The sequence below is a fragment of the Alosa pseudoharengus genome, unplaced genomic scaffold, assembly GCF_046254945.1.
Source record: "Alosa pseudoharengus isolate Yale_2024_CS ecotype anadromous, Long Island Sound unplaced genomic scaffold, YU_APseudo_1.1 YU_APseudo_1.1_scf_24, whole genome shotgun sequence".
Classification (NCBI taxonomy): domain Eukaryota; kingdom Metazoa; phylum Chordata; class Actinopteri; order Clupeiformes; family Clupeidae; genus Alosa; species Alosa pseudoharengus.
In genome coordinates this window covers 10,832,413-10,848,606 of record NW_027468689.1, presented here as the reverse complement: position 1 = coordinate 10,848,606, position 16,194 = coordinate 10,832,413, and the positions used below count along the sequence as shown (strand labels likewise).

General features: G+C 41.4%; 1 protein-coding gene across 1 annotated transcript; it reads right to left on the bottom strand.

Annotated features, from left to right (window-relative positions):
- Positions 1–859: 859 nt before the first annotated feature.
- On the bottom strand, positions 860–3,514 carry bmp10l (bone morphogenetic protein 10, like). The gene is made up of 2 exons (XM_076303126.1): positions 3,097–3,514; positions 860–2,424 (listed from the first exon to the last, which is right to left on the bottom strand). Exons 1-2 carry the CDS (start codon positions 3,485–3,487, stop codon positions 1,397–1,399), a joined length of 1,419 nt encoding a protein of 472 aa, XP_076159241.1. The 5' UTR covers positions 3,488–3,514; the 3' UTR covers positions 860–1,396.
- Positions 3,515–16,194: the final 12,680 nt, after the last annotated feature.

The window sequence follows — 16,194 nt, the reverse complement described above, 5'->3', positions numbered from 1 at the left end:
CTGAAATAAGGCAATTAGGCAATTAGAGTACAAGTGAGAGAGGGATATGCCTATGGGCTGACATTAACTGTTTTTAGGCCTGTTCATGAATCAGTTAATTTATTTGTTGGTTGCCTTTGTTGCTGTCTGATTTTGTTTTACTAGGCAGCCTCTTTCTTGATCATCAACGTCATCATCTCTGACACAACTGCTTGTCAAGAAGTGTCAGTTAGCAGAAAAACAAACCACCAGATTACACCAATAAATCAGTGAACACTCAGACCATTTCTTTTCTGTTTTTCAGTAGTGACAAGGTAAAGATGATAAGCAATCAGGATAACACAAAAATGTTAGGCAAACAAATGTCATGAAGCTTAGGTTAAATCCAATATCTTTGACCATAGATATGTTTAAGGTGTGAGGCACTTGCTTGGCCGAAGATTGTCATCACTGTTTATGTTCTGCACCATGGAAAACAGAGGAACCGGAACACAGAGCTCTGTGGACAAGAGCTTGGAATTGGGGCCAGGTGGGGAGGGAATGTGTTGGACTGCACTGGACTATGGCCGTTGGGAGCCCAGGAATCTGCCAGCACTCTCTCCCAGCTGCTCCCCACTTGGATGGGAGGTCTTGCCCTGAGTGATGTGCCGCGAGTCTCCGAGGTCCAACACCTCCTTATCACTGAGGCCCAAAGGACTTGGAGACAGAAGTGCGTGTGGCATGTGGCCCCACTGGTGTCAGGGGTGGAGCCAGGGGACCTTCTGACGTTAGTCACAAATTGGATAGGTTTGTCTGCTTATATCATAAGTGTGAACTATTCTCCGCTATAAATGTCATTACATGTTACGGATGTGATAATCACCTTCTTCCAAAGGCCATATCTCCTTTTGTAAGATTTCTTAGTTGTAACTTACAGGCACTCCCTGTCACAACTGCAATTCATTTTTCATTTATTTAGAAATGATAAAATATTGACAGCATTGCAGTCTACATCATAAAGCATTTGTTTCATATAATATAAAATACAACTCACAATTTACAAATTGTAAATATACATTAATAAGAAGCTAGTAAAGTCCATTCCCCCGTATAGCCTCCATTATAACCTCCAAGCATCTGCTCATAGCAACTGTGCTCAGAGCCTGTGGTATCCTGCCCATGAAGCCATGTGTGAATAAGGCAACTATGCAGAAGTATCTACCAATATTGCAGAAACACTAATGTCTATTTATCAAATTGCTTGTAAGATCGATGTTAACGATCAAACGATCAAAAATAGGCTGTGTCGACTGTTGTGGTGGGTCCTTGCATGATGAGTTTAGATGGGCACTTCAGATCTCATGTCATCTCATGTTGCCTTGAGAAGTGTAACAGTCTGAACTTGGTTGTGTCCACATGCTGCAGCTTGGTTCCCTAACTATCTGCAGCCACACTCAGCCACTACCATGTCCTCATATTTATGCTTGAGAGTGACCACGCCTTTCTGATCTTTGTACAGGAGGGAGATCGGGTCCAGTTTTGTTGGGACGCAGCAGGGTGGGGAGACCCTCTTGGGGGACTTGAAGCTGACCAGGGACTGGATGGTAGCGTGCTTGGTGGGTGAGACGTCAGGTGTGAGAGGAACTTGGCAGAGGCCGCGGCAGGCGTTGGCTTGGTAACCATCTGGAGCCACAATCCAGCTATCCCAGCCAATGTCCTTGAACTCGACGTAAAGCGGAGTCTTCTTGCAGTACTCGTCGGCAGCACCGCGGCGCACTCGGGGCGCCCTGTCATATATCATGTTGGAGCGTATCTGCATCAGCATCTCCTCATCCTGGAACTCCTCGGAAGGGCCCTCTGAGTCTGTCCACAGCTCGTTCCCACCCAGTAATTCAAACTCGTGCTCAATCAGCTCATCAATCTCCTGTTTTTCCTCCTGGTGGTCTTTGCTCTGATCGTCCGAGAAGACAATCAACACAGAGTTGTGTTTCCTGGAGACATCTCGGGCAATGTCCAACTCAGCCAGTCCTGAGTCCTCTGACTCATCATCGCCCCTGAATTGGTTCGCCTGACCTTCAGATTGAAAGCTGTCAATGCGGACCTCCAGATAGTGAGTTGGGCGGTCAGAATCCTTCCAGCGCTGAACGACATCTGTCAACTCAAACACCTCCCACCCGCTCTCCTTGACACAGATGTGCCTGGAAAGGAGTTCCTCCCTCTTAACGGCAACCTTCTCGGGTCTTGTCTGGTCAGTGCCCCCTCCATCCTTCCACTGTCCCTCCTGCTCAAGAACCTCAAATATGGTCACCTTGTGCTCTCCACTCGGGAGGCAGTGGAGAACTTGTGGCACGAGTGCATAGAGGCGAAGCTCAGCGTTGATGACGCGTTCGTGAAAGGGAATAGAGATGTTGAACAGGAGTGGGTGTGTCCTCACACCCTTGTTTGTCACAATGGTTGGGGAGGAGTCTGGAATATCAAACACACATGGTACATGATGAAATCAATTTTGATTAAAAGTATGTAACAAAAATTAGCATTCAATGTTTTGCATAATGCAGAAGACGAATATTGAGTATTGGCTGAAATACAACTTTTAAGCTATGGTGCACATGATCTTTGTCAGTATGTAGGAAAGACAAGGATTTACTGAAAATAATATTGATAATATAATATTATATTGTTAATTGTACAATCTGAAGCCCAGTGTCATGAAATAGAACTGAATTAAATAGAAATGGCTGCTAAGGTACTTTGGATACGTTTATAAAGTGCGTACATGCACTTATTATTACCATCAGAATTATTATTCAGGTGTAGGTAAAAAATCATGTTCTGAGATAAAGATTATTCTGTACACAAAAGACCTGTCCTACACACAGTATAAAAAACTAAAACAAAATGAATCTGCAATACCAAAAATTCTCCAACTGTTTCCAAGGTTCATATGAATCTACATCTGGTCTCCCTCAATAAAGACATTTAATCTCAAGTGACTTCCTGGTGAAATAAGGTTAAATGAAAATACAGATCAATATTTTTAGCCAGATAATGTTGTTTGTCTACATGGGATAGCTTTGCCAATTTAAAGATGCATGCACAGATTGATGTGTAAATAGATGTATAGGTATGTCCAGATACCTTCGTTCTTAAAACTGCGCACTGTGTTTCCTGTGGGCCTGGCCGTGTGGTCGTTTGCAAAGCGGTTGTACAACTCCAGCATGTACTCTGGGGGCTCCATGCGAGAAGCAGGGGGCTGAGGAGGGCCAGGGGCCCACAGGCCTCCCCGATCCGTGAGGTTCAGCACAGAGAGGAAGTTTCCCAGTAACTCCTGCATGTCCACATCCTCGGACTGTTCCAGCAGAGAAGGGTCCTGTATGTCTTTGGCCCGAGGGTTGTCATCAGGAGGCAGGATGGGGCTCGTCAGACCCAACCGAGGCAAGAGCCCCGAGCACAAACCCAGTACCCAGATACAGCTCATGCTAGAGACCCCAGGGCTGACCATGACTGTGGTGCAGAGCTGTGGTACCATCAAAAGTTCAGTCCGGCGGAGGATTATTTTTTTCTCTCTCCGTCTCTTTGGTTGTGATTTTGGATGATATGTAATCTTCTTCAGCACCAGACACCTGCGCAGCTCTTCTACCGACTCGCCCTTCAATCACAAATCACACTGCCTTTCAGGCCTGACAGGTTGATGTGGGGGTGGAGGCAAAACAGCTTTCGCCTTGTTGATCTTGTGATCGGGCGCAGAGGGCAGGACAGAGTTGTCCACCTCCCTGGTGTTGACAGCTTTGGATATGTGGCCACTGCACAGCTCTGACCCGTCCTCTCAACGCGGCGGGTGACATCCAGCGCGGCCTCCCCACATGCCCTTCCTGTCCTTTTCCATGTCTGCTGCTGCTCCACCACTTGAAGTTCCAGCAGGAGCTTAACACTGTAGTGTTGCAAAAAGACTAGCTTGAAATGTCTGTGTGTGATTTCTCCGTCTTTAAAGGTGCAGTCCACGATTGTCTGCCTGTTCTGTCAGGTGTCTGTTCTGTACGTGTGTGTGCACAAGAAGATTCGGGTGTTCTACGCAGTCCTAGTGGGAGAGTACAGTGGCTCGGACCGAACCATATACAATTCCAGCCAATTAACATGTTGCTTCAGGAGCACAGAGGAGAGGAGTGTAATATGATTGGCTGGTAAGCTCAAGTATAAGCAGCCTTTCACCAGAATAGTGAATGAAGAAGAACCATCTGGTAATAGTCTGCATTTTCGGGACAAGATTCAAGATTGTTTATAGATTATTTATTGTTACACCCCATTATACTTGTAAGAGAGAGCAACATTTACGAGTTTCAGTTCCTCAACATTGAGCAATTAATGATATGTGTTCAGTGCAGGAATGTAGTGGTAAGATAAGAGTTGGATAAACTATGAATTTTGTGATATCGGTGAGGTGGACTGTGCCATTGCGGTATCAGATTTTTTTAAAAAGGCATTCAGAACATGTTTGATGATGGTGGAGGTTATTGTCCAATGTTTATAACAATATCAGTGGTATTAAATGGTTCCTAGAGTGTTCATGACTGTACATATTGTGAATGTGGATAATACAGTGTGGTTTTTGAATGTTAAAAGTTGCAATTGGTGAATAGAGGTGGATAAACTCTAATAAGAGCTGGCTAAACTCTATTTCTGAAATTTCAGAGGTGGATAAATTGCGCTTACTTGCGTTTAGCCTCCACTACATCCCTGGTTCAGTGCTAAAATAAGATTGAGTGTGTGACTGAAGTATGTGTGAGTGTTGTGTACTGTATGTGTGTGTTTGTGTCTGTGCAAACATGTGATTATTGTTAGACAGGCAACTGCCCCTTGTCTACTGTTCCTAAGCCTGGTTGGCTGGTGGAAAACCGTTGCTGAGCCTGCAGGTCCAGGCCTTAGGGGCGGCAATACAGATAGATAGATAGATAGATAGATAGATAGATAGATACTTTATTGATCCCCAGGGGAAATTCAAGGTCTCAGCAGCATACAGACAACACAAACACATTCTTTAACAGCAGAAAGAGTAATTAAAGTATATAATATAAAAACACAACTAAGCAATAAGGACAGTAGAAGATAAAGAATATGCTAAATATACTAAAATACAAATTATACTAACACTTAAATACAATATATAAAAATATACTAAAATACAAATTACAAAAATACAAATTATACTAACTAACACTTAATCTAAATCAATTCTAAAAACAGTATCCACATAGTGGTGATTAATCAATCAATCAATCAATACAGTTCAATACCAGACGGCAGCCGCTGAAACAGACTGTGGCTTAAGTGGCTGGGGTCTTCATTAATTCTCCAGGCTTTACTGATGCATGGGCTGTTGGATAGAGGGCAGCTCGTATCAACAGATATGCTCCTTGTATGCTACTGCATTCTTACAAACTTGAGCCTATATGTTAAGTTGTTCAAAATTAATATTCAATGACACCGTTCATGTGGAAGACTACTTAGATTAGTCAGGTAACTTCACAGAATAAGCTATAAAATTTGCACATGCACCTGGAATTAGAATGTACGGAGTCTGGGAGGGGGCATGCCATGAAAATAACATGTCATGTAAAACATATTTGAAAGTGTTGTGTGCAGAGCCAGGGTCTATTGTAAGGTCTATATAAAATCTGTACTTTTATTGCAGGCCAGTTATAGTTGGTTTAGAAGTCAATTGGAACTCACCACACCTTGCTGAGAGGACCCCATTAGTAGTCAATTAACAATTATTCACAGTGTGGCTTAATGCCCACGGGAGGGCAGTGCAATTCATTTTCAACTTTTGTACAGCGCTATTTGTACAGGTGCACAGCAGCTGCAGGCCTATGACGGGAATTGCGTTTCCTAACTGAAGGATGTCTCTCTGCTCTTTTTCCATACGACCTAGGCTACTCATACCGAGATTGACATCTTTGTTGTGCTCTGGGCACTCTATTGTCGCCCTCCTGTGGTTTACTCCAGAGACAGTCGATGAGTGACGGCATGCCAAACAATTAGAGAACTGCCACGGGAGGTCCAACTCGTCAGCGGTTTGTTCCATACATAGACAACCCTGCAGGCCGAGGGGAACGGGCACAATTGAAACATGGAAATTATCCGCTGATTGTTAATGCCATTACGCCGTGTGATAGGCTCGTTTGCTCGAAATGGTAATAATAGTAATCAATGTCAGGGGCGTAGATTTGCGTGGGGACCGAAGGACGTGTCCACACCAATGTCAAATTACGACTGAAATGTCCCCACCAATATTCAGGTTGAAATGGGGGGAAAAGCGCTCACATCCGCTACACAAAGAGTTAAATCATTTCTCACTTCAGTGCTGCGGATCATCTCGTACAGATCTTGTAATGTGCAGTAGCCTATAAGGGTAAATCGCGCTGATTTGAAGTTACCTATAACTACCAGTGAGCCGCAGTCTCCTGCGCAGCATGCTTCATCTTTACTTCACTACAAGCATGAAGTGCGTCCAAATTCACCTATTCTTCTCTGTTGAACTCCTCGAGAAGTAGGCTACCTATCACACATGTGTCACATGAAAGAGCCGTTTCTCAGCTTTTAAACGGTGCTAGCTAGCCACTGTTTGCTGTAATAAACAGTTCGCTAGAAAAATAACTTCAAGAGAATTAATAATTATTCTCTGCGCCCATCTCCACATCCATTCGTCTCGGTGGAATATCGTAGGCCTACACACTCTTCACGCAACACATGACAAACCATATATCAGAATAAACAGCAGACCTTACCGAACACAAAGGTGTAATGCATTCCCGTGTATAGTTAGCTGTTCCAGAGTAATCCGGTTTTGAAATAAATTATAGCAAAATTCAACATGGTCACTTATTGACATCCAAAACATGTTACTGTCAGTTTGTCACTATTAGCCTATATCAGCTTTTGTTGAGGACTTGGACCTACAGTATGTCCTAGATTACAAAATAGTATTGCATTTCCACATTTCCACATATTCTAAACACATGTGTCATAAATGCACATCCTTGAACATAGGCTACCCTAGAAACATTTTCCAAAAACTCTCCAGTCTCCAAGGAGACAAATCGACAAACCACTCACCTTGATTGTAGGCCTATTAAAAAAGGACAGCTGTCATTAAATAATCTCTTCCACTTGAGTTCTGCAATCCTATTTCTATCTCATCGTTATTTTTGATTCACCTCTGTGATGGACAATATACAGTAGGCTACTGTGCAGAAGTCTTGGACTTGTTGTTTGTTAGATTTGTTGTTTTAGCAACGTTATGATGATCATATATGTTTAATTCTCATTGCCTTTATTAGAATAGATCTTATGCACGAAAGGCTCTTCAGGTAGCTCATTTGTTTCCGGTAGAGAGTTAGCTGTGTTGTAACGGCATCTTCTGTTATATTCTGGTCCTTACATGCACTCAACAATGAAAATATTGTTTGCCCAATAATAACAATTTTAACGCACGCATATAAGAGACATGAATGACAAACAATTTCCTGCTTTTGAACTCAGATAAAACAGAAGTCATGGTTTTAGGTCCTAAAAAGATGAGGGATATCCTATCCTCATCACAGGCTACATATAGTGATCTTCCACTGACCTCATCCACAAGTGTTAAAAACCTAGGAGTAGGAGTTATAATTGACCAGGACCTATCACTAAATAATCACATTAAACAGATTACCAAAACTTCATTTTACCATTTAAGGAACATTTCAAAGATAAGGAAGTCCTTATCCTTGCCAGACGCTGAGAAATGAATCCATGCTTTTGTCACCTCAAGGATAGACTATTGCAATGCTCTTTATGCTGGCTGCAATAATACCTTTCTAAAGAGTTTACAGGTTATACAAAATGCAGCTGCTTGCACACTCACTAGGACTAAAAAATATGAACATATTTTCCCTATCTTAGAATCACTGACTGCCTGTTAAAAGTCGCATTGACTTCAAAATATTACTTCTAACATACTGTACAAAGCCATAAATGGCCGGACCCCAATATATATTAAAGATCTCCTAGTCCCATATAACCCACCCAGACCGCTACGGTCACAGAATACTGGCCTTGTAATCCCAAGAATCTCAAAAACTACAGTAGGAGGCAGAGCTTCCTACTACTGTGCACCCTCTCCTCTGGAATAATCTCCCTCCCTCAATTCGATTAGCAGACATCCTCCCTATTTTTAAGTCTAGACTTAAAGCATACCTCTTTACTGCCTCTCATCGTTAGGTATGGTGCAGTGTGGAACTGGCACCCCAGTCGCGCGTGCGATGGTGGTCACTGACCATACATGCGCTGGTGTCGACTGCCCTTCACCATATGCTGCTATAGCATAGTGCTGTCATGGACTTCTCATGTGTTACACCGTACAACCCCCCCCCCCCACTCTCCTCTCTTACCTTCCTTTTCTCTCTCTCAACTCCCCCTCTCTTGCCTATTCTCACTATGGTATAACACTATATAGTACTATTGATTTACTTATTGATATTAACCATTTTGATTTATAGTAATACTAACCCACTCTATCTCGCTTTCTTCCCCCTTACCTCATTGGTCCTTAATACCCTCCTGAATCATATAGCCTACTAAAAGTCTACCACCAGATGGAGTGGAACATATTTTTTTTCGAGATTAAAGGCCAAAGTTGTGCCCAACACTCTAAGTAAATTGAATAGAATAGGGGACATTTTCAATTAATAGCTATCACTATGAAACTTTTGAAGTTGATTAGTGACATACCAAAGAAAAAATGTATTAGAAGTTTTTGAGATTTTATGTTTAGATATGCAAATTAGGCATTCATTCATAAAATTTGCATATACTGTATTACAAAACACATAATCTGAAAATTGGATGAAGCCAGATTAAAAATGTATTGTTTCATCATTTTGAGAATGTATCATCCCATACATTAGAAAATACTATTTAGAGTCAGATGTTTTTGGCATAAAATGTAGAAAATATCAGGCTATTGAAAATATATTAACATAACTCCTACCTAATCAAACACAAAATATAGATAGGAAGAAATCTGTGATGAATAGTTTATGTGTTACTGAAGTGGATATTTCTCCTCCACAGTGTATGGAAACCTAATTTTGAGAAAACACCCTTTAAAGATTATAGTGAAAGGGAATACATTTTTCAGCGGAGACCACTATTAACAGACAAGTCATTGATATTGAAATCTGTAAATAGACAATACGTACCCAAAACCACAACTCAAGAGACAGATGTAGAACAGAAGGCCCAGTAGGCACTTTAATATACAAAATAAGAGGTATAGACCATAACACTTTTTTTCTTCCAGGCTTACAGTATAAGAAACAAACAAAACCACCAACTATGTTTATGTAAACAAATAAAGAGCAGGAGAAAATTAACATTAATGAAGGTGTACACCAAGTTTGTTTTCATCTTGCTACACATTAATTATAGCTTTTAGTATACGATTCAGGAGGGTATTAGGACCAATAAAAACTATGAGACATTTCTGTTGCAATTATTTTGTCTTTTTGAGCTAGATTGAGTGGCCTATACCTGAAGAGTCTTTTGTGCCTAAGTCCATTCAACCAGAAGATAGAGGGAACATGAAAAACAAAAACAATGTGCATTTCTGGTTCAGGTTTTAGTTTTTTGCATCCATTCGATTGGTTGCTTTTGCAGTGTATAATTACAGTGTATAATTTCTCTCACAAAGGGGAAGCTGAAGCTGGTTGGTACTGGTTCTGGCTTTGACACATTGGTATCAGAAGTGAGAAGGAGATGACGACAAGCTACAGCTGGAAGATTTCATTGCTCACCTAAAGTGGAAAATGTGTGGCCAAAGGTTTCTATTCATAGAACCTTGATGATTCAAGTTTGCAATATTACCATCTGGGAATGCAATGAAGAGGGTCACCAGAGATGTACAGTACTTTTCTTCCACTTTGTGTCCTTCCAAAATGCTCTTGACACCACGGCGTCAGGCTTAGGGTGAGCCACGGTCAAGTCAGCAGCTGATCTCAATCGTAGCTGCAGCTTCTGGCAGGCCAGGCCAGTGGCCTGGGTGGGGAACGACAGCTCCATCAAGAGCTTCCCCCTTGGGGGATTGGTCATTATAAAACTGCTAAAACAACAAATCTAATGGTAGCTTGAGAATGAAATTGGACTGGTATCATAAGAAAAAATACATTTTATGTGCATTTAAATGGCCTACTGCGTACATATTTTCAGTGTTCTCTGGTCTAATTAAGAAGTGAAAAAATAAACAATATGGTCCTTAGCATTGCTGAAACAAAACATGTAAAGTGCCTGAGACCTTTGCACAGTGCTGTACTTTGAAGAGTGTGTCTTTGCTTAGATAGACTGTACTTCATAGATGAACCAACAGTCTCAACTATTCTTTCATTAAAAAGCCTATTCCGTTTTGCTAACCTTGATCTGAACAAAGACAGTATAGAAAGTATCAGAGTCGTGACATGGTGCTGCCATGGTAACAATTACACACTGGATCTAATCAATGACAATAGGGTTGGCTTTCTTAATCTTTTTAAATTATTTAATAATGATTTCTGATACTTTGTGCATGCTCAATATCTAATTACACAACTCAACTCCAAATACTACTGGTCTCTAAGCATACAGTGTAACCCTATTTAAGAAAACTCATGTGAAAACTTTTGGCAACACTATCAGCTCTGTGATTATCTCAGTGTTCTTGCAAAGGCTCATGGAAACATAATGAAAAAATGGTGACACCAAGGCATCCCATGCGTTCATTTGCTTTACTGGTTTAGTATAGGTGCTTTGATTCTGTTAAATTATAAATTCTGTTTGATTCTTGTTAAATTATAAATTCATTGCTGTGGCAAAATATGTTAGTTCAAAGTATTGACATTGTGTTTGAAAGAAAAACATGAGTTTGTTTAATTTCATGTTTTGTCTCTTTTCCTTTTTTCACAGTATATACACTTAGCTGACTGAAAAATGCTCGATTGGAATGACTATTTGAACACGATAAGGTTGTGTTTCATTCAAAACTAGATTGTTTTATGTAATTGCAACGTAATATGGTTTGATAAATTGGACAGCCCTGACTTTTCCTTTTTTACAGCCTAGCTCTTGGACTAAGTCCAGACATGCTTAAGTTGTCCTGCTACGTTGAGGGAGGTGATTCAATAAAACCAGAAGCTAAGTTTTTTCCTGTTTATCAGAAAATACACCATGGGCACTCACTTGCCAGTTCTTCAGTAGTGTACTGATATTGATCTCTAGCCCCCAAGTGCTGTTAATTCCTCAAAAATCCATACAACAGGCACAGCAGATTGGTCAGTAATTGAGGCTCAGAGGCTGTCAGAGGCCATCTAAGAGATGCATTCATTAAACTGTCAATCATGCAACTATTATTTGATTGACTTTAAAGCAACATCATGTAACAATTGTTAATTTAGCCCCTTGTCAATTTTCAACACACTGGGTGCTCATTTAGTGATAAGGCATATGGCTTTAAGGCCTGACATAATCTCACATATGTCACAAACACCCTTTTTCTGTGAAGTGCTCAGATACACATCATATTCCATGTCAGTCACCTGGCCATGTTCCGGTGCTCACAGTTCCTATCATGGTTGGTACATGTACAGTATATGCCTCATTAAGGCTAGAATAAAACACGGCTGGGTGCGCATTCAGAAGGACAGAGCTAATTATGTTTTATTCAGGCTGTAATTCCACTTTGCCACAATCACATACTCACTGTGTAGTTGATTAGGGAGCTGCAATTCATGCATTGAGGCTTTGAGGACCTGTTAACCCTATACTTGCCTCCTTTCATGTATTGGTGGTGGGGACCACCATTATTGTATTTCATTTAATTACGTTTATATCCTATGGACCTTCCTGTGAGTCTGAAATAAGGCCCCGATTGAATTGACTTGACCAGGGATCTTCATAGCTGCTATATGCCACATGCACATTTGTTGCCATCATTTCTGAAGCGTGTCCTTCAGGACCTGTGGGGACCTTTAGCTGTGATCGGTTCAGCGCTCAGACAGCTGTCACAGGTGTGGCGAGCAATTAGAGTAAATAGCTTAAAATAGCAGCATACACACACCCACCCACACACACACACACATGAATATCACACTTCACACGCATGCTTCAAACTGCTACATTGACTTCCAATAGGGAACATGAAGTCTCTGGCATTGCCAACGTGTAGCCAGACTGCTTTATATTACAGTATGTAGAGTTGTTAATCGGGTCTGACGGACCATGACCCTTTTAGTAATTTTTTGACTGAAGCGCTAAATAACATCGAATATTGGCACCAAGGGGTATAAATTCTTCCATGGTGTAGCTGTAAATCAACTGTGATCTGCAGAAGTAGCTTTATAAAAACAGCACGGTTCTTGCTGCTGTGTTTTGTGTGATGAGAAGTTTTCTAGATTGTTCTGTGAAATCATGATACAACAAGTCGATGCATCAGCTTCACAGCAGTACACAACTGCTGTGGACAGCAGTGGAGGATCATAACCATGTGGTAGATATTCATTTTAGAGGAAAAATACAGCCAAACACCATGTTTATTATTCAACTTCATGTGGAAAATTACTTTCCATTGATTTGAAGGCATATTTTTGCATCTATTTTAGAAAGGCAATCTATTGTCAATAACACCACCATTACAGTATTATTATCTCTTCATTGGTAGTGTGGAACTCCTGTTTCCATGGGTGACACACTTAATGTGTGTCTTTCATTTGTGATATTCATGTGTGTCTATGTCCTCATATGTCAAAGGACATAAGTACATTTGTGTGCATATGTTGATAGATTATGAATGACATTTTATTCAACAAACAGTCGATGAACAAATGAAGTGATTTGCGGGATCGTGCAGGAGTCAACTGCGTAGGCAGGAGTCGTGCAGGATTCCGCCATACACCCCTTTATTCTTGAACTATGGAAGACGGGAGGTGTAAGGGGAGGTGGTGGGTTGCAAGCGGAGTGACGCCGATGCTGCAACTTCGGCAGGTAGAGGCAGACTGCGAATAAATAACCTGTATCAGATGAGATGCGATACGGTAGCCTATAGGGTGGTGGCACCAATCCAGGGAAAGAGGGGTGAGGGAGAACCAGGGACGCGGTCCCTGTCTGGGAAAAAACGTGGGCTCGAACACGTGGTTCGCATTGGCGGGAGATGATGGGGAAAGGGGAAAAAGTAGCGACGCGGTCGCTACGGGGGAAGGGGGAGGAGGTTGCGCAGCACCCTAGGGAGGCAAAGAGAAAAGTGGGGAGGGTTGATTAGCTGGAAAAGAGAAAGAGGCCGCAGTAGCGGAAGGCAAGGTAGAGGGCTGCACGCAGGCTGCCATAACTTGCTGAGTTGAGTGAGCAGGGGGGAAAGCTGTTTAGGAATAGAGAAAGAGGCCGCAGTAGCGGAAGACAAGGTAGTGGGCTGCACGCGGGCTGCCATAACCAGGAATGGGTTACTGCACGGGCCTACCGGGCCCAGGCCCAGGGGCCCAAGGGGTCAGGGGGCCCTGAAGCCCAAGCCATTGCATGGATGCATTGCCTCAATATCAACACATCAGGATGTAGGCTATGAATCTGATTGAATTAAAGTATTGGCCATCCCCAAAATGCACCAGAATACAGGAAATCACATCAAACAAATTGCGACAATTAGTGGGGGGCCCTTAATATATCTGGGCCCAGGGGCCCGAAAGTTCATAATCCATCTATGGCCATAACTTGCGGAGTTGAAAAACATGTTGCATGAACAGAGGGAGAGACGCCGGAGGACCGGAGCTCCACGCTGTGGCGCTGGTGCTCGGTTGATCGGCTATAGTAGGAGAGGAAAGATCAACTGATTGTTGGAGAAGGCGACGCAGGTCTGCTTTCCTTGCAAAACGAGGGCAATCGATCCTACATCCAACTCTGCTCTAATAAAAGATATGGCCCGCGGAGTAGCTCTCCTTCTTGCAAGCGGAGTGACGCTGGCAGGTAGAGGCAGACTGTGAATATAACCTGTCTGATTGAAGGAGGCGTAAGAGGCAAATTCCGTCATGCTCCTCCCGAACTTCCGTTTGTAAACGCCATAAAGTGGGCTACACTTCACCATTTTTAATCAAGACTCCGCTACATTTATTAACAATACACTTGCTGGTGTAGACGGAACCTTTAATAAGCCAGGACCGTTAGCAAAGGAAATCAATGTCTCGGAACACGCCTTTGTGTCTTTCTTTGTACAATAAGTCTATCTATTTACATCTCAAGAAAGGAAACTGAATGGAGAAGAGAGACAACCCCAAGTCTTAGATCAGTAAAGCACTAATCCATAAAGCCTCTGTGGCTGTTTAAATATTTGTTCTGCTGCAGATACTTCTGTTCATAATGGAAAGTGGTGTAATGGAAAGTACATTTGAGTGGATTATTTATAGACTTAAAAGCCGCATTTTATGTCAGAAAAAAGTCTGTTGTGTTGTAGCCTACAAAGCCCAAATAGGAGATAATGACCACAATGCATGGCAATAAAAGACCAATGATGGTGAGGATAAAATTAAGATGAAAGTAAAATATGATAGACACATAGAGACTACCTGTAATTGTTCAACATAATGGTTGGTGAAATATAAATATAATAAAATATAAATACTGATATGAATGGGATTGTTTACATAACACAGAACCTATAATATTGATGAAAGCCAATGTCAATGTGAGATGGAAAACAAGAGGGGCATTGAGTGTCTTATCAATACAATCAATCAATAGCTAGCCTGCTGTGAATACCTCAAACTAATACTGAAAGTCCAACCTCCAAAATTGATGTATAATATGGGACCAGTAACCATGGGAACAGTGCAAAATCATGGACAATGTCATGCCTCAAACAGGAATGAGTAGAAGATGAAGTGGAATGGACGTGGCCTTAGAAAGAGATGCTTCCAGATGTTTATTCCAACATAACAGGTGGCCTATAAAGCTTGAGAGGGGCTTTCCTCCAAGTCCTCTGAAAGTTTGTCACTAGGCTACAGTATATTTGCATGGGGTTGCTTTGAACAGCACCTGTTGGTTAAAAACAATGCACCACGGCCAAGTGTGGACAGAGAGATCCCTACACAAGTTTTACTCCATACAATAAGACTTTTCACATAGAGCATGTTTCTCAAGTTTACTTACTTTCATACTGTCGGTACAAAAAAAATGACGCTACCTGGCTCAAGTTGCTGTAGCTATAGCAGCCAGGCAGTACTACACTCTGGGGGCATGCTTTTAAAGTTTTTTTGTAGCCTACCCACAGCACTTGGTGACCTCAAGAAACAGAGATCTCTGTGAAAAATCGCCAGAGTTTTCCTTTAAAGGAACACACCAATGTTTTGGGACGTTAGCTTATTTGCGTCCTCAGTTAGAAACGAGGATACACATCCTTCTTTTCTCTCTACTGCAATACACAGTATGTTCCAAGATGTTCTTATTTACATGTTGTGACTTGTGCACAACAATTTCTAAACAGATGTATTCTCTGCTACCTTGGTAATTGCACACAGCAGCACTGTTTCCCAGGTAACGCCGGCTCAAACAGTCAAGAGCAAAGATTCTAGAGCGGAGCTCTCTAGAATCTTTGGTCAAGAGTTCAAGCAGTCAGTGAAGAGAGATTTGTAGTTCCAAGTGTCTGCTTTTTTTTATTACTTTATATAAATATAGTTCTTTTATTTACAATCCAATCATTATGAAAGGTCTTCTTCTACTGCACTACTATTTAACATTTTTACATTTTGCCCTTCAAAGAGACAATCACCAACAGAAACAAAACACAGACAAAAAACAGAAAAAACAAAACAAAAACAAAACAGAAGGAACATCACAACAAAAGCAAAGCAACCACAACAAATGACAGAGACAGAGATAGATACATAAATACAAATAGATAGGGACAAGGAAAAAAACAAAATAATAATAATAATAATAATAAAAAACATAAATAAATTGGCTTACATGTGTTCATGTGTATGTACTGTATATGAGTGTATGCATGTGTGCATGAGTGTGAGCCTGTATGAGTGTCATAGTAGAGTGTCAGTATGTATGAGTGTCATAGTAGTGTGTCAGTATGTATGAGTGTCATTGTAGATGCAGGTCTATTATACACATGTATTTTCAAAGTAGTTATTTTTGTTGAGTATGTGTTCTGGATAAGTTTTATTCGATATTTCTGAACAG